The 19,410-nt window shown below is 43.6% G+C and overlaps 1 protein-coding gene across 1 annotated transcript in view; it reads left to right on the top strand.

Annotated features, from left to right (window-relative positions):
• Nucleotides 1-19,410, top strand: part of LOC143942895 (SLAM family member 9-like) — a 36,743-nt gene that overhangs the window by 16,412 nt on the left and 921 nt on the right. The window contains exons 3-4 of the mRNA XM_077464305.1: nucleotides 11,211-11,516; nucleotides 16,574-16,678. Of these exons, the coding sequence (XP_077320431.1) occupies nucleotides 11,211-11,516; nucleotides 16,574-16,677 (410 nt within the window). The 3' untranslated portion in view covers nucleotide 16,678. The remainder of the gene's footprint in view (nucleotides 1-11,210; nucleotides 11,517-16,573; nucleotides 16,679-19,410) is intronic.

The raw sequence follows: 19,410 nt of genomic DNA, 5'->3' as shown, positions 1-19,410 counted from the left end.
GATTGCGATTGGTTGCCAGAAGTTACAGCATATCATTACTGCTTACTGACTGGTTGCTAGAGGTTACAGCACTCCTTAAGGCTCACTGATTAGTTGCTAGAGGTTACAGCACATTTCTGCTTGTTGATTGGCTGCTAGAGATTACTGTACAGTAATACTGCTCACTGGTTGCTATAGGTTACAGCACATCTTCTCCTCACTGCAGGGGGGCATGATATACAGTGGTGTGAAAAAGTGTTTGCCCCCTTCCTCATTTCCTGTTCCTTTGCATGTTTGTCACACTTAAGTGTTTCGGAACATCAAACCAATTTAAACAATAGTCAAGGACAACACAAGTAAACACAAAATGCAATTTGTAAATGAAGGTGTTTATTATTAAAGGTGAAAAAAAATCCAAACCATCATGGCCCTGTGTGAAAAAGTGATTGCCCCCCTTGTTAAAACATACTATAACTGTGGTTGTCCACACCTGAGTTCAATTTCTATAGCCACACCCAGGCCTGATTATTGCCACACCTGTTCACAATCAAGGCATCACTTAAATAGGAGCTGCTTGACACAGTAAGGTCCACCAGAAGATCCTTAAAAGCTACACATCATGCCGAGACCCAAAGAAATTCAGGAACAATTGAGAAAGAAAGTAATTGAGATCTATCAGTCTGGAAAGGGTTATAAAGCCATTTCCAAAGCTTTGGGAATCCAGCGAACCACAGTGAGAGCCATTATCCACAAATGGCGAAGACATGGAACAGTGGTGAACCTTCCCAGGAGTGGCCGGCCGCCCAAAATTACCCCAAGAGCGCAGCGACGACTCATCCAAGAGGTCACAAAAGACCCCACAACAACGTCCAAGGAACTGCATGCCTCACTTGCCTCAGTTAAGGTCAGCGTTCATGCCTCCACCATCAGGAAAAGACTGGGCAAAAATGGCCTGCATGGCAGAGTTCCAAGGAGAAAACCACTGCTGAGCAAAAAGAACATCAAAGCTCGTCTCAATTTCTCCACAACACATCTTGATGATCCCCAAGACTTTTGGGACAATATTCTGTGGACCGATGAGACAAAAGTGGAACTCTTTGGAAGGTGTGTGTCCAAGTATATCTGGCGTAGAAGGAACACTGCATTTCATAAAAAGAACATTATACCAACAGTAAAATATGGTGGTGGTAGTGTGATGGTCTGGGGCTGTTTTGCTGCTTCAGGACCTGGAAGACTTGCCGTGATAAAAGGAACTATGAATTCTGCTGTCTACCAAGAGATCCTGAAGGAGAATGTCCGACCATCTGTTCGTGTACTCAAGCTGAAACGAACTTGGGTTCTGCAGCAGGACAATGATCCTAAACACACCAGCAAGTCCACCACCGAATGGCTGAAGAAAAACAAAATGAAGGCTTTGGAGTGGCCTAGCCAAAGTCCTGACCTGAATCCTATTGAGATGTTGTGGTATGACCTTAAAAAGGCCGTTCATGCTCGAAAACCCTCTAATGTAACTGAATTAGGACAATTCTGCAAAGATGAGTGGGCCAAAATTCCTCCAGGACGCTGTAAAAGCCTCATTGCACGTTATCGCAAACGCTTGGTTGCAGTTGTTGCTGCTAAGGGTGGCCCAACCAGTTATTAGGTTTAGGGGGCAATCACTTTTTCACACAGGGCCATGATGGTTTGGATTTTTTTTCACCTTTAATAATAAACACCTTCATTTACAAATTGCATTTTGTGTTTACTTGTGTTGTCCTTGACTATTGTTTAAATTGGTTTGATGTTCCGAAACACTTAAGTGTGACAAACATGCAAAGGAACAGGAAATGAGGAAGGGGGCAAACACTTTTTCACACCACTGTACCTATGAATGCTGCCTTTATTTACATATCAATGCCGTTGGCCTCAGCTATTTGCATATGCATGTCACTGCTATTTACATATGAATGCCGGTATTTACATGTAAACACAGGTCTGCAAGTGAGTCATCTGTACACAACAATAGGGCAGACCTGGGCAGCATTAGTAGCAGCACTTCACACACTGAGATGTCAGGACACAGCACAGGACTAAAACTTCAAGGGACAAGGGAATGTAAACTGGGATAGTTGGCAAGTATGAGGCAGCTGCTTTGGGCCCCACAACAATGACAGGGCCCAGGGCAGCTGCCCCTTTTGCCCTGCCTTAAAGACGGCCCTGCTTTGAGTTAGAAAAATCTTATAAACTGATGACCACTTTGTGTAAAAAAAAAAAATACATTTTAATTTTCTTTCCACGTTTTCCGAAGACTTGTGGAAAAAAATTAACCATTTAAAAGACTCATTATGCCTCATAGAATAGATGTTGGGGTGTCTACTTTCCAAATGGGGTCATTTTGTGGGTAATTCCACTGTCCTGGTGCTCCAGGGCATCCACAAATGTAATAGGTTGTTAGAGGTGTAATTTATGCTCCTAAAATCCCTGATGGTGCTCCCTGCATGTTGGACCTCACTGTGTGGCCAGGCTGTGTAAAAGTCACACACATGTGGTATCGCCATACTCAGGAGGAGTAGCAGAATATATTTTGGGGTGTAATTGGAAGTATGCATATGCTGTGTGTGAGAAATAACTTGTTATTATGACAATTTTGTGAAAAAAATAAATTCTTATTTTTCCCAAGAATTGTGGGAAAAAATTACAACTTCAAAACACTCACCATGCCTCTTGCTAAATACCTTTTGACCGTCTACTTTTCAAAAAGCGGTCATTTGGGGGATATTTTTACTTTTCCTTCGAGAAATGAGGCTAGTGCATCAGGTGTGATCAATTTTCAATGATTTGCACCATAGCTTGTAGACTCTATAACTTTTACAGAGACCAAATAATATCCACTAATTTGGGTTATTTTTACCAAAGAGATGTAGCAGTATAAATTTTGGCTCAAATTTATGAACAAAAATTACTTATTTGATTGCAGGATGCTGGGACTGTGACATCATAATGGGCGGGGACATCATCAGGCGATGTCTCTATATAAGTCGCGGCACGCCGCGTCCCTGTCATTGTGACTAGAGACGGCAACGAGGCAACAGCTCAAGAAGAGAACAGAAGAACAGAAGGCCAGAAGACAGCGGCGACAGAAGACTGGGCCACCGCTTGTAAAAGAGCTAGAAGAAGGCGCAGTGGCCCAGCAAGAAGAACCGAAGAGGGGGACAAGACCCCCGAAGTCGGAAGAAGAGGGCGGCGGCGAAGAAGAAAGCCAGGCTCCCCCACTAGTAAAAGAGCTAGCATAAGATAGCGGAGGAGTCCGACGAGAAGACCCCCGAAGACGGAAGGAGACCCCCGGAGCTGTGCAATAAACTATTTTAACCCTTGTGTGTTGTATTTTTTTACATTTTTTTCACAGGTAAATGGGTAGAAGTACATTGTACCCCATACTCATTCACATAGGGTGGGGGGCCGGGATCCGGGGGCCCCCTTATTAAAGGGGGCTCACGGATTCTGATAAGCCCCCCGCCCCCAGGCCGTGACAACCAACGGCCAGGGTTGTCGGGAAGAGGCCCTTGTCTTCATCAACATGGGGACAAGGTGCTTTGGGGTGGGGGGCAGCGCGGCCCCCCCTTCCCCAAGGCACCCCCCATGTTGAGGTCACGTGGCCTGGTACGGCTCAGGAGGCTGGGGGCCGCTCGCTCGTCCCCACCCCCTTTCCTGGCCGGCCAGGTAGCGTGCTCGGATAAGGGTCTTATATGGACCTGGGGGGACCCCGATGCCGTTTTTTCGGCATAGGGATTCCCCTTTAAGTCCATACCAGGTGACGGGCCAGCGACGCCTCCTTCGCTGGTCCTGGCTACCTGGAGCCGTGCTCAAAATGAACGGACTTTCCTCCTTGTGTGTGGGCGAGTCCGTTCATTTCAAAAGTACGGCGCATAGTCCAGCGATACGGTGGATAGTCCGGCGGACTTAGTCCGCCGCAAAAGTGCCGTGTGTGGGCAGGTAGCTCGTTTGGACAGTCCGGCGGTTTGTCCGCCAGACTAAGTCCGCCGGATAGTCTGATACGTGCGTACGCGGCATAAGGCATACCAGAAGTAGTGCTGAATGTGCTTCTGTAGACCTCTACGGCCTAGTGAACTCCCATTTCCACTGATCACTAAAATGATACGACTCTCACACTTTTGGAGTAAAATGGGCCATGGTGGCCATTTATTAACAATAAACAACATATCAACATTCCTTAGAACAGAAATATAGAACAATAACAATAGTGACACCCAGGTTACCGATCCTTGGAGGCAGTACTGAAACCAAATCAAAATTTGCATTTGCGGAACCACTTGAAGGCCCTTAGCCGCAGAACACCGTTCCGAGGACAATATAAATTCTCCCAGACACCTCCATCTCCACAAATCCCATTAAACCACTGTTAACTAAGATTAACCATAGGATGCCATACCATAAACGGGTCCTTACTCTGGTCTTACACAGCAAAATTTGGACACCTCCAAGGACCCCAACTGCCATAACACTACAACCACCCAACAAGTCCAACATCCACAGGGGCGGGAGGATGGGAAGCTTCTTTGTCGTCCGTCTGCCTCGAAGTGCCCCTCAGACTTCACAACCCCACCTCCCCACAGTCTTTGCCCCTCCCTAGCATTACCTACACCGATCAATGCCTATAGCCTCTTACCGACCCCTGACCCCTTTACCATTAACCTACTAACTGCTGTACTACCCTGCTGGCCTAGAAATACCTGCCCTTCGCCGATTTTTTTTTTGCTCCGGGCCTCTCTTTTAAAAATATTTGCTTTTACCATTAAGATTTTGAAGTGAATGGACTTTCCTGAATGAAAACCACACTCACTGTTGGAAATTCAGTTGTTAGGCCCCTTTCACACTGGGGCAGTGCAGGCATCGGCGGTAAGCGCCGCTATTTTTAACTGCGCTTTACCGTAGTTTTAGCGGCGGTATGCGGCCGCTAGCGGGCGGTTTTAACCCCTGCTAAGGGCTGGAAAAGGGTTAAACCCGCCCGCAAAGCGCCGCTTTAGAGGCGCTTTGGCGGCGGTGTAGCAGCGCTGCCCCATTGATTTTAATAGGTAGGAGCTGGAGTGAAAGGGGACAGTTTTTTCAGGCGCTACACAGGCGCTATGTTTAGCGCTGTAGCGCCTGAAAACCGCCCCAGTGTGAAAGGGGCCGTAGAGGAAAAGTTTCCATACTGCTTATATTTTGTCATCACTGTGGTTGAACATAAACGTTGATTAAACCCCACTAATGATTAGAAAATTGAACAAATATTCTTAAAATGGAAATTTTTCCATTGAAATTCTACTAGTGTATAGTCAGTTTTAGGGCGAATCCATCCTATTGCTGGATCCCAGGGTGCGCTACCATCTAGGACTTCATCCAAGTGCATGTGTCAATACAGTTAATTGTATGACAAGCCTACGGTGGCAAGTAGACATGCGCACTAGCAAAAAATGTGTTTGTTTTTGTTTAATTAGTTTTTTGTTTTTTTCGGAAATTCAAAAACTCGGAAATTCGAAAATTCGGAAAATTGAAAATGATAAAATCTGAAATTTCCTAATTTCCTAATTTTGGAAATTCGGAATTAGAAAATTCGAAAATCTGAAAAATTTGAAAATAAGAAAGAAAATCCGTAACATTCAAAAGAATGAAAATCTGAAAATTCGAAATAATAACTAATAATAACTATCTATTAAATTATAGGTCTTGGAATTTCCTTTCAAATTTGGCTGTTAGTGAACATAACAAATACAGATTTATCAGTAAATACGAATTAACCAAATTAATAATAATAAAGAGTTTGTATTATTATTATTATTATTATTATTATTATTATTATTATTATTATTAATAATAATCATTATTAATTTGTTGCGTTCCATTTGTTTAGATGCAGCATTCTTTATTTCAGATAATTTGTAACTTTGAATAAATTTGCATTAGTTCACTAACAGTCAAATGTGAAAGGAAATTCCAATACCTATAATTTAATAGTTAGTAATAGTTATGTTATTATTAGTTAATTATTATTTCAGATTTTCAGGTTTTAGAATTTTCAGATTTTTGTTCTCTTGAATTATCAAATTTTCATTCTTATTTTCGAATTTCCAAAATTTAGAATTTAAAAATTTACAATTTTCAAATTTCCGAAACTTCGAATTTATGAATTTTGAATTTTCAGAAATTCAAAAATTCGAAAACTCGGAAATTCAAGATTTCGGAAATCCGAAAATTTGCAGATTTCGGAATTAACTAATTTGTAGAAATTCATTTGTAAAACGAATTTGGAACTAAACTAATTTCACATGTCTAGTGGCAAGCCACTTCCCTGCTCCTATGTCTTCCTTCTGCAGGCAGCTTAATGAGCAGCAGCATAAGCCTGAACTGTCCAAAAGACTAGTACCCTGCTGACATGCTGAATGTGCTCGCTTCTCTACCCAAAAGTTTGGTGAAAATAAACACTGTGGAATGTTTACCTTATTGAAAAAATGTTGGTGTTTAACCACTTCAGCCCCAGACCATTTGGCTGGCCAAAGACCAGAGCACTTTTTGCGATTCGGCACTGCATAGCTTTAACTGACAATTGCGAGGTCGTGCCACGTGGCTCCCAAACAAAATTGATGTCCTTTTTTCCCCACAAATAGAGCTTTCATTTGGTCGTTTTTGATCACCTCTGTGGTTTCTATTATTTGCTCTATGAACAAAAAAATAGCGACAATTTTGAAAAAAACACATTGGTTTTTACTTTTTGCGATAATAAATATCCCTAAAAAATACATAAAAAATTGTTCTCCTCAGTTTAGGCCGATACATATTCTTCTACATATTTTTGGTAAAGAACATTGCAATAAGCGTTTATTAATTGGTTTTCACAAAAGTTATAGCGTCTACAAAATAGGGGATTGTTTTATGGCATTTTTATTAATAATTTTTTTTTTTTACCAATAATGGCGGTGATCAGCGATTTTTCTTTTTTGGTGCTATCTTGGAACCATTTACATTTATACAGCGATCTGTGCGATTAAAAGGCATTGATTACTGTGTAAATGCGACTGGCAGTGAAGGGGCTAACAATAGGTGGTGCTGTAGGGGTTAAGTGTGTCCTAGGGAGTGGTTCTAACTGTGGGGGGGAGGGGCTGTGTGTGACACGACACTGATCACCGCTCCCGATTACAGGGAGCGGTTATCAGTGACAGTGTCATTAGGCAGAACGGGGAAATGCTTGTTTACATCAGCATTTCCCCGTTCTTCCTCTCCATGAGACGGTCGCTGGTATCCGTAAGTATACGTCGACACAATGGCACGGACAGGCAAATGGGCGTACAGGTACCCGTGATCACATTCATGGAGCCCACGGCAGGCGTGCATGCAGTGGCTCGGCAGCAAGTTTTAAGGAACATACCTGTACGCCCATTTGCCCGTCCGTACCATTGTGTCAACGTATATATACATGTGGCAGTCGGCAAGCGGTTAAAGGATAAGTTTACTTTTTTGAGCACAATTTCACTTTTCATAAAAAATATAAGCGTTTTCCAATGCCATTTCTGGCCCAGCCCACCCAATGTGCTTTCATGTCACTTACCTTACAGGAGGTGTAAAATCTTGTCAGTTTATTTGAAATTTTAAAATGTTTTTTCAGATTCCATCACTTCCTGTAGCTCATACCTCAGCATTCACTTCCTGTTAGGTCATCTCCCAGTAGCCTTCACTTGCATCACAGAGGAAGACGTGGGTTCACCACATGGACCACACCTCCCTCATTACAATACCACCTTCCACCCACTTTCTATACAATCTGATTGTACAGTCTCCGTTAGATCTCCCACTAGCTATGTAGTACAAAAGCCGATTGGATACAAATTGAATAGATTGTTCAGATGAGTCCTCCTATTCCATAGCTCTGGTAAATCTAAGAAAACTGTACACAGATTGTGCAATCAGATTGCATAGTGTATGGCCATCTTTGTACAAGTACATAGGAGGAAGTGTACGGAGACACTCAGTTGCCAGGCCCCGTTCACATCGCCATATAGCAAAGACTCACATTCCCGCATGCAGAGTTTTTTTGAGTGTTTTGAAGAATTTTCACTCATCACACATAAGGAAGCCCATTCACTTGAATGGGCTGCCCAACGTGCAACAATCGCCTTAGAGAAGCACCAGAACTATTTTTGCAGTGGAGCATGTAGCGGTACTGCAGTTTTTGGTGCAATTTGCTGCACTTGGGGGCCTTAAACATGTAATGACAACACAAACACTATGCACATTTGCAGCATTTCTGAAACATGTGGCAAAGCATGCATTTTCTGTGCAGTTTGCATGTATTTGGAAACACAAAGATGTAAATGGATCCTCATTGTTCTTGTGTAAATGCACCAATTTCCCTTTCAGGTCCCATTCACACCTAGAGTAGTGGAAGCAGGGCTGAAGTCCTGTGGGAACTTACGGGCACGGAGTTCCTGTACTTTTTCCACAACAGGAACTCAGTTCCCATTAGCAGCCATGTCCTGCAAGACTTTGAAGTATGCGAGCTGTATGGCAGGTGCTACACCAGCAGCCGCCGACACAGCTCGCAATAGTAAGTGCCGCACTCCTGACCATTCAGGCATTGCCAGTAGGGGGCCCCATGACAGCTTCCGCTGCATACTTGCTCTGTGTGTCCCGCTGAATCTCCCCCTCCTCTATCTTCAGTGCCATATGATGAGAGAACCCAGAGGAGGAGCACAGCTATTCTGCTCACAGGACATGCAAGGAGAGAGGTGAGCTGAGGGAGGAACATCAGTTTGGGGTAGTAAGCTGAGCACAATACCTGGCAAAGTTTAATGCCAGGAGGGAAGTTTATGTGGAAATAGCTTAGGTTGGAATAGCAGCGAGTGTGCGTTGGAGCCCTGCAGAGTTTGCAGCCCCCCCAAGCTAACATACATCTCCTAAGCAGGAACACATCACTATCTCCCCAAGCATTCTGTCCAGATAATGTGCAGTTCATTTATGACCTTTCAGTTTAACCCTGTGTTATCCAAACTCTGTTTAATGGAAAGTGTAAACTCACCACATAAACACTCTATGTACAAAATAAAATTCCCCAATAAAGATCAGAAAATGATGTTCACATTTGCATGGAAGCACAATTGAATGAATGCTGATTATTCAGAGAATTACCGTATTTATGTTTATTGAGAATAGTTTTTTTATGTACTAACAGTTAAGCTTCATACACACAATACGAAAATTGGATGAAAAATACCACTTTTGAAGCGTTTTGGTGGGGGGAGTGGATCTTGGGTGGGAGTTCCCACACTTTTTTCCCCAGGACTTGACCCCTGAGTGGAAGCGCATGTTTTTTTGGCTTGTTTCCAGTGACATGCATAGGGTAGCCATTGATTTCAGTGGGCTTTGCTACACTTGGTAAAGTAGCCCATGGGACATTTTGGTGTGGTGCAAGTTGCAAGTTTTTTACTGTGCATTTTGCTGCGTTTGTCATCCATTTCTTCATGTGTCAAAATGTGTATTTGCTTCGGTGTTGGAGTGTTGTTAACAAAGAAAGACACTGAAAGCGCAACTGGGTAAGTTTAGGTGTATAAATGTGGCCATACACTATACAAACTGATTGCAATATCCATAAAATCTCCTTTAGATTTACCAAAACTATATAATAGGAAGACACACCATCTATCTAATCACTCTGCATCCAATCAGACAGGCTCTTGGACTACATCAGAGATGTCCTGTGGGCTGCATGTAACCCCAGGGAGTTTATCATGCGGCCTGAGCCTGTCTGGAGAGACTCTGCGGAAGTCAGGCAAATGCATGCATGGAGAGATGCCAGGGATGCTGAACAAACATACTTGATGGGTGAGTGCTAATGAGGTCAGCTGGTAAACTCGGTCCTGTATCTTACTGGTTTATCTGTCTCAAATCTACATACCACCATGTTATGAAGCATTCTAAGAAATACAGCAAGGGTTGAGGTAAGGCCTTGTTCTCAAAATCAAAGAAAGCTTTTATTTTTCTACAACCAAGGTATATTAATGGTATGTTGGTACATAGACGAGCCAGAGTTAAAAAAAAAGTTAACTTTAATACTACTACTTTAAGAGGTATATTGATGAAAAAAATGGGCAGATCAGTTCATCCACTAAAAGTTTATGTACTTTTGTTCTGTGCACATGGAGCAAAAATAATTGTTAGGCTTGTTCGTGTGCTGACTGAAAGTTTTTCAGTGATTTAAAATTGGAAAATACCATATTTGACCACTAGATAGTGCTAAGTAACATAGAAATGTAAATATAAATGTAACCATTGATTTCATTTATTTACTAATCTTTTTTTTTTTGCATCTTTTTTTGTTTGTTTAGCAAAAAATAAAACTCCGAGCTGTAACTAAATACCACCAAAAGAAAGCTCTATTTGTGGGAAAAAAATGATAAAAATTTCATTTGGGTACAGTGTTGTATGACCGCGTAATTGTCACTCAAAGTGCATCAGCGCTGAAAGCTGAAAATTGGTCTGGGACTGAGGGGGGTTTAAGTGCCCAGTAAGCAAGTGGTTAAGTACATGTCAGTCACCTACTGCTATATTAAACCACTCCCCTGCCCCCAGATCAAAACAAACAGGCCTAGCTCACAGCATAGACCTGCTTAAATTTACCTGCGCTGGCATCTTAAACAAAATAAACCTAAGGTAGAGGGTGCTACATTTAGATGGCAAGGGTTGAATATTAACTGCTCTACCAGTTGTCAAAATAAACAATGATGGTATTTTGGGATTTTCTCTACCAGTTGGTATGTCAAGTTTAGCCCAAGCTGATTAATATTTAAGTCCATCAATATCTCATTTATTTTGCTGCATTCCATTCCCAAGCTGAGCACTTTGATGAAATTTAAGGGGAACTCCAGAGCAAAAGTTAATATTCATTCATAAATATGTAAAGAGAAATAATTTACGTGCTATTTTAGGGGGCCATTTAGAAGATAGTAGCAGGTGGAATTGGGCTTTAAAGTCATTGAACTCAGCTACTTGACATTTAAAGCCCATTTCAAAAATAGACTTTAAATATCTACCGGGTTTATTTTTCTTCAAAAAAGTGAAAATTAGACACTAGATATGTATTTCTTCTCATCATTTTTGCTGCAGGGTTTATTCAGTGATTCAAACAACATACTACTTTATTTCTTGAATTTTTGGCTGAACACACAAACATGCATGACATAGGTTTGTATTCTTCCCTATAGACTATGTTCCTGTTCCAACCATAAGAATTGCAGAGATGAAGAAAGATGGTGAATGGTGTAATGTGACTCTTAATTGTTCCACCTCAACAAACACATCAGCTCTGTCCTATATCTGGAAATACAAACAGGGGAGCTATTCTACAATGCTGCATAATAACACTGGAGACACAATCCAAATATCACTGCAGCCTGAGTCCTGGGATATGGAGATTATGTGTATAGTACACAATCCTGTTGATCGGAAGAATGTCTCTGTGCAGAAGATCTGCCGGGATTATGGTGAAAGTGATAGAAAAGCAATAAAAGGTAGAGTTCGGGATTTTTAAAGGATTAATAAAAAAAATCTCAGGACCACAAATAGGTTTGCCTCCTGTCCTGATATTATTACATACATTTTAATACTTTTTTTAAAAAAAATCACCATTCGTATATAAGCTATTTTTATTTTTGTAAATGTTTTCTTTCATTTTTGTACTGTCAATACACTACAGAATATGTTAAAATAGGTTACATTTCTTTGGTAAATACATTCAACATGAAACTGGAAACATCCTTTCACTACAGTTTTACTGGTGTGGCACCTTCCTAGTTACCCTACATTCACACCTATACATTTTTTAGTGCATTAGTAGTTTTCATAAACACACTACAGTCCATTTGACATTTTTTCCTATAGAACAAGTTCACATCCATGTGTTTTGCAGCCTGTGTGTTTTTGGAAAGGGGAGAGGACTTTTTTTTCCGCGACTTGTCGCACCAGAAATGCAAGTGTTGCGTTTTTAAAGTGATTGTTGATGCGTTTCGCTTATTTTTTTTATATATATTTATACAGTATCTCACAAAAGTGAGTACACCCCTCACATTTTTGTAAATATTTTATTATATCTTTGCATGTGACAACACTGAAGAAATGACACTTTGCTACAATAGAGTGAGTAGTGAGTGTACGGCTTGTATAACAGTGTAAATTTTCTGTCACCTCAAAATAACTCAACACGCATCCATTAATGTCTAAACTGCTGGCAACAAAAGTGAGTACACCCCTAAGTGAACATGTCCAAATTGGGACCAAAAGTGTCAATATTTTCTGTGGCCACCATTATTTTCCAGTACTGCCTTAACCCTCTTGGGCATGGAGTTCACCAGAGCTTCACAGGTTGCCACCAGAGTCCTCTTTCACTCCTTCATGACGCAGGGGCGGATCCAGAGTCTAATCTCGGGAGGGGCACTGCTATAAAATATGTTTTTTGGGGGGCAATTTATAGGGGAAATGGCTGGTATTGGCGCTTCAATCATTACGGCACCATGGTTGTTATGGTGTCAGGATGATTGAAGCGCATTATTTCTATTAATACATTGTAATATAAAATTAAATGGTTCAACTCACCATAATGCAGAATCAGTGGGAGCCCTGAGGATGTCACTTGCCATGTCGCCTGCCACCAAATGTGGATTGTCACTTGTCACCAAATGCGGATTGTTACTTGCCACGTCACCTGCCACACATTGTGGATTGTCACTTGCCACGTAGCCTGCCACACATTGCAGATTGCCACTTGCCATGTCACCTGCCACACATTGCGGATTGTCACTTGCCACGTCGCCTGCCACCAGATGCGGATTGCCACGTAGTCTGCCACACATTGCGGATTGCCACTTGCCACGTCACCTGCCACACATCGCGGATTGTCACTTGCCAAGTTGCCTGACCCACATTGCGGATTGCCACTTGCCACGTCACCTGCCACACATTGGGGATTGTCACTTGCCACGTCACCTGCCACACATTGCGGATTGTGACTTGCCACGTCACCTGCCACACATTGCGGATTGTCACTTGCCACGTCGCCTGCCACCAGATGCGGATTGCCACGTAGCCTGCCACACATTGCGGATTGCCACTTGCCACCTCACCTGCCACACATTGCGGATTGTCACTTGCCAAGTTGCCTGACCCACATTGCGGATTGCCACTTGCCACATCACCTGCCACACATTGGGGATTGTCACTTGCCACGTCACCTGCCACACATTGCGGATTGTCACTTGCCACGTTGCCTGCCACACATTGCGGATTGCCACTTGCCACGTCACCTGCCACACATTGCGGATTGTCACTTGCCACGTTGCCTGCCACACATTGCGGATTGCCACTTGCCACGTCACCTGCCACACATTGCGGATTGTCACTTGCCACGTTGCCTGCAACATATTGCGGATTGCCACGTAGCCTGCCACACATTGCGGATTGTCACTTGCCACGTCACCTGCCACACATTGCGGATTGTCACTTGCCACGTCAACTGCCACACATTACGGATTGTCACTTGCCACGTCACCTGCCACACATTGCGGATTGCCACTTGCCACGTAGTCTGCCACACATTGCGGATTGCCACTTGCCACGTAGCCTGCCACACATTGCGGATTGTCACCTACTGGTGGTCTTTTGTTGGGTCCCAGAGTGAACATAGGCAGCAGAGAGATGATGCAATCTCTCTGCTGCACACAGCTTCCTACACAGTGAGGGCGGAACTGGAGGGACGCAGGGCAGTGAGAGATGATGTCATCTCCCTGCTCCCCTGCCTGCTGGCTTCCTGATTGGCCAGCAGCCCTCCTAAGCCGCCCAGCTGCCCCCCCCCTCACCCGTCCACTCAGCGCGGGTACCCGCGGAACCGGCCGCGATTGGACCCGCGGAACCGGCCCGCGGGTACCCGCGGAACCGGCCGCGATTGGAGCCGCGGAACCGGCCGCGGGTACCCGCGGAACCGGCCGCGGGTACCCACGGAACCGGCCGCGATTGGACCCGCGGAACCGGCCCGCGGGTACCCGCGGAACCGGCCGCGATTGGACCCGCGGAACCGGCCGTTCTGTCATCAGCTGGCGGTATTCTCGGGGGGGGCAATTGTCCCGTTGCCCCCCCCCTGGATCCGCCCCTGTCATGACGGCGTCACAGTGCTGGTGGATGTTAGAGACCTTGTGCTCCTCCACCTTCCATTTGAGGATGCCCCGCAGATGCTCAATAGGGTTTAGGTCTGGAGACATGCATGGCCAGTACATCCCCTTTACCCTCAGCTTCTTCAGCAAGGCAGTGGTCGTCTTGGAGGTGTGTTTGGGGTTGTTATCATGTTAGAATACTGACCTGTGGCTCAGTCTCCAAAGGGAGGGGATCATGCTCTGCTTCAGTATGTCACAGTACATGTTGGCATTCATGGTTCCTTCAATGATCTGTAGCTCCTCAGTGTCGGCAGCACTCATGCAGCCCTAGACCATGACACTCCCACCACAATGCTTGACTGTAAGCAAGACGCACTTGTCTTTGTACTCCTCATCTGGTTGCTGCCACACATGCTTGACACCATCTGAACCAAATAAGTTTATCTTGGTCTCATCAGACCACAGGACATGGTTCCAGTAATCCATGTCCCAGTCTACTTATCTTCAGCAAACTGCGGGCTAATTTGTGCATCATCTTTAGAAGAGGCTTCCTTCTGGGATGACATCCACATAGACCAACTTGATGCAGTGCGTGGCATATGGTCTAAGTTTTGACAGGCTGACCCCTCACCCCTTCAACCTCTGCAGCAATGCTGGCAGCACTCATACATCTTTTTCCCAAAGACAACCTCTGGATATGACACTGAGCACGTGCACTCAAGTTCTTTGTTTGACCATGGCGAGGCCTGTTCTGAGTGGAACCTGTCCTGTTAAACCACTGTATGGTCTTGGTCACCATGCTGCAGCTCAGTTTCAGGGTCTTGACAATCTTCTTACAGCCTAGGCCAGCTTTATATAGAGCAACAATTCTTTTTTTCAGATCCTCAGAGAGTTATTTGCCATGAGGTGCCATGTTGAACTTCCAGTGACCAGTCTGAGAGCGTGAGAGTGATAACACCAAATTTAACACACTTGCTCCCCATTCACACCTGAGACCCTGTAACACTAATGCCGCGTACACACGATCAGAATATCCGGCATGAGCGGACTTGCCCACACACGACCGGACTTTTCCGGCAGACTAGGTGCAGCAGACAATCTGTCAGACTATGGCAGAGGTCCGTCGGACTTTTGAAATGAACGGACTTGCCCACACACGGAGTAAAGTCCATTCATTTTGATCGTGGCTTCAGGTAGATGGGACTAGCTCAGGAAGTCAATGTCGCTGCCTCCATCGGCAAGATTGACACATCGCTAGCCCCATCACCTTGTATGGATTTAAAGGGGAACCCCTAGGCCAAAAAAACGGCTTGGGGTCCCCCCAAAGTCCATACCAGACCCTTATCCGAGCACACAGCTCGGCCTGTCAGGAAAGGGGGTGGGGACGAGCGAGCTCTCTCTGGCCGTAATGGCAGGGACTTGTTGTGCGGCGACTTATATAGGGATAAGGGGCGGGGTCACTGGGTGATGTCACATGGTGACCCCACCCCTTGTGATTCCACAGTCCCTGCATCCTTTGGGGCTGTGACACTTTGGGGCGGAGTTTCTGCCACATCCTAGAGACCTGTATTACATCAGTAAATCTACCTCCTGAGATGTGTGTGTGATGTGGACTTCCCAGGAGGTAGCTAGGGATCTTAGGCAGGCAACCTGGTGGCACCACAGAAAGGTAAAAAACCTTTCTTAAAAAAAACACACGGTCTCCCACTGAGAAGTAAGGATGAGCTCATGCGTGTTCGCAAACCGCACGTGCAGAGCCCTCCAGGAAGACGACACTGCGGAGCGCTAATCACAAGCAGTGAGACATTGTCACAATGTCTGGCTGCAAAGATCAGGAATTGTCTCAGTGTCTGTGATTAGCGCTATGCAGTGCCGACTTCCTGGCGGGCTCTGCACTTGCTGTTTGCGAACATGCCTGAGCTCATCCTTAGTGGAGAGGAAGTGGGGACGAGCTAGAAAAAGGTTAATGTTAATGGGTAAATGTCCACTTTAAAGTGGTTGTAAACCCTTACAGACCACTTTTGACCTACAGCTAAGCCTATAACCTAAAAAGGGCACCGCTGTCTACGGCGCAGGTGCACTGGGCACACCTCATGTAGGCGAACATGCCGTCAATGACGGCTCCCGCGCTCATGCGTCAGAGTGACGTCATCGCGGCTCGGGAGCCAAGAGACCCGGAAGTCACTCCGGGATACATGGCAGCGACAGAAATGAAGAATGAGGACCGCTTTGGGGGCTTCAATCTCAGGTAAGTTATTCATAATGAGATAGTATGCTATGCATACTAGCTTATTATGCCTTTGCCTTGCAGGGTTTATTTTTATTTTTTATTTTTTTAAGGGTTCCTCTTTAAGTCTACCTTGTTATTTTCGAAAAATGTATAACAAATCTCATCCTTCAGAGAATCTTTTTGTCTTTTTTTACAGATCTAACTTGTTGGATAAAATTGTATATCTATCTGCCCATTCTGATGTTTCTATCATTATCTCTGCCCCTTCTGTGTTTACTGAACAGGAGGAAACCAGAATAGAGTAAGTAATTATAAAATGACAGCACAGGGTCTGGAGGAGGACAAGAGGAGGGTTGGACTGCCAGAGTCTGCTGAATGCTGAGACCAGGGGAGGTGGAGACGAGGGGGTGCCATGGCTGAGTTTTGTCCTCTCTGCTTCTGACTGCTGGATCACATGAAAAAAAGGATCACATGAAAAAATATAAGAAAAAACCCTCAAAATTGGACTTTAACGGTACTGGGTCATTGTATCAAATTAATGAAAAATGTTTCTAAACAGTATAAAAGTTAACAAATTTTTATTAATATAAGTTGTATAAAACATTACAATACATTTTAAAAATTATGGAAAAGTGTTCTTGACACTGTATTCAAGTTGGAATTGCCAAAAACAGAGGAGGGAAAATGCTGAACACCCAACAAGTTTTGAATTTGCTTTTCTTCTTCAGGGGTGCATACACATTAAAGTAAAATTTATATAGATCGGCAATACTATGCAAATTTGTTGTGCTACATCCTGTAAACAAACTGCAAAAAAGGAAAAAAACCTGTTGGTGGACTTTGGAGGCAAAAAATAGTTTATGAACAACATAGCAATGTACATGATACAATTTAGCTAATAAGCTTATCACCTATACAAGATATAATTGGCTATAGAGCTTGTCACCCTACGCGCTTTGGAGCTCTTGTGGTCTCCTTCATCAGGGGCAGACATTAAACATAGAGCGTGATTCTAGTGGAGAAAGCAAATGACAGGACATGAGGACAGAGAAATGGTTTGCAGACATTGTATGCTTGTTTGACTTTGTACTTACATATCAAGGTAAGAAGTTGTATAACTGCAGCATGTTATTTATTAAAAACAGCCAGACCGATCAAGTAAGGTGAGTGGCTTCCCAGTGTCTAAGGCTCCCATACACGAATATCATTAAATTAAATTCTAAAGTGGATATTATCACTGACAAAAAATAGGGGGGGTCCAGGAGATCCCCCTCCCCCACCCAGAAGAGACAGGGGTTTCCGCTGGGTGAGACCGGGAGATACACTGAGGTGAAAAGAGCAATAGGTCCTAAGAGGGAAGAGAGAAACGACAGATTGAGGCAGTAGCATATTAAGGAAGTGACATAATATAGTGGTATATAGAAATTTTAATCAAGAGCTGAATAAAAAATGCTTGTTGGTATTGACATACATCTACCTGTAACAGTACCACTAGTAAGATGAGTGGATGGGTATAGAAACCAAACTTGCAAAATGTAATGGTAACTGTAAAGAGTATTAATGTATTTTTGAAGGAGAAAGTGAACAGAGTTATAAGCATATTCTAGAACTTAGGCAAATAGAACCAGAACTAGTCAGAAGTAGATCAAAAGTAATAAATAAAGTTATAATTGCTGATATAAAACAAGTAGATAGAAAAGTTATGAAAAGAGAGAGGACGTTGAATGGAAAAAAAAAAAACTCCATGGAGTGGAGGGCAAAAGAGGCGACTGACGGAATGGAAATACAGATAGGGGCATACCAAGCTACATCCATGCACCCATTGAGCAGCCCAAGCCACCATGCATGCAAAGAGGCAGGAAAGCAAGCCCCAGAAATTTACCTTGTTAGACCAGAAAGGAGAAAGCCACCAGACCGTCCACTCGGTGTGCCACAACATGCAGCTGTAGAATACCGACGGACATGAAGTTTGGTGCTTAAGTAGTGCCCCTCTCCAATCAGCTGGCACAAAACCAATTGCAACAGCTGATGGAGAGGGGAGAGAACAGGACTGAGCACAGGCACACCCCCCCCCCCCCCCCCCGAGCGCTGTGTGTGCGGCCCCGTCCCCAGCGTGCATGTCTAGAACACTTTTTTTTGTTTTTTTCCTTGGAGCCTTGGACACTGGGAAGCCACTCACCTTACCTGATTGGTCTGTCTGTTTTTAATAAATAACATGCTGCAGTTATACAACTTCTTACCTTGATATGTAAGTACAAAGTCAAACAAGCATACAATGTCTGCAAACCATTTCTCTGTCCTAATTACCTGTCATTTGTGTTCTCCACTAGAATCACGCTCTATGTTTTATGACCACCCCTGATGAAGGAGACCACAAGAGCTCCAAAACGCGTAGGGTGACAAGCTCTATAGCTAATTATATCTTGTATAGGTGATAAGTTTATTAGCTAAATTGTATCATGTACATTGTTATGTTGTTCATGAACTATTTTTTATGACATGATTTTATACCAATTTATTGAATAAATAAAATTGCTCTTATTCTATTCTATTGTTGTACGTGCCTCCAAAGTCCACCACCAGTGGTTTTTCCTTTTTTTACACATTAAAGAAAGGAAATTACATTCTTGATAAGCTATGAGTACATCTTCAATGAAGAACCAGAATCAAAATATTGGTTACAATTGTCCTCTAAATGTCAACGAGAGGCGTCTAGACCAGTGCCCGAACAGTGAGTAATTAGAGTCAGGTCATTCACCACAGGCAAGTGGGAACACATGCTTAGTAAAGATATACAAGTGGTGTAACACTACATATACGCGACGTAAAATTATTTTTCATGACCTTTGTTGACTGCACATTTAAAAGCTGTTGGCACTGCATGAACTTTCCACTTGGACTGGACAACCCTCGTTGACATTTAGAGAACAATTGCAAGCAATATTTTTAATTCTGGTTTTTCATTCAAGATGTACTCAGAGCTTATCAAGAAAGTAATTTCCTTTCTTTAGTGTATGCACCCCTGAAGAAGAA

Source organism: Lithobates pipiens, unplaced genomic scaffold (genome assembly GCF_037356315.1).
Source record: "Lithobates pipiens isolate NorthernLeopardFrog02 unplaced genomic scaffold, aLitPip1_a1.2 Scaffold_30, whole genome shotgun sequence".
Taxonomy (NCBI): domain Eukaryota; kingdom Metazoa; phylum Chordata; class Amphibia; order Anura; family Ranidae; genus Lithobates; species Lithobates pipiens.
The sequence above is the reverse complement of the archived record's forward strand: the minus strand, read 5'-3'. Positions and strand labels throughout refer to the sequence as shown.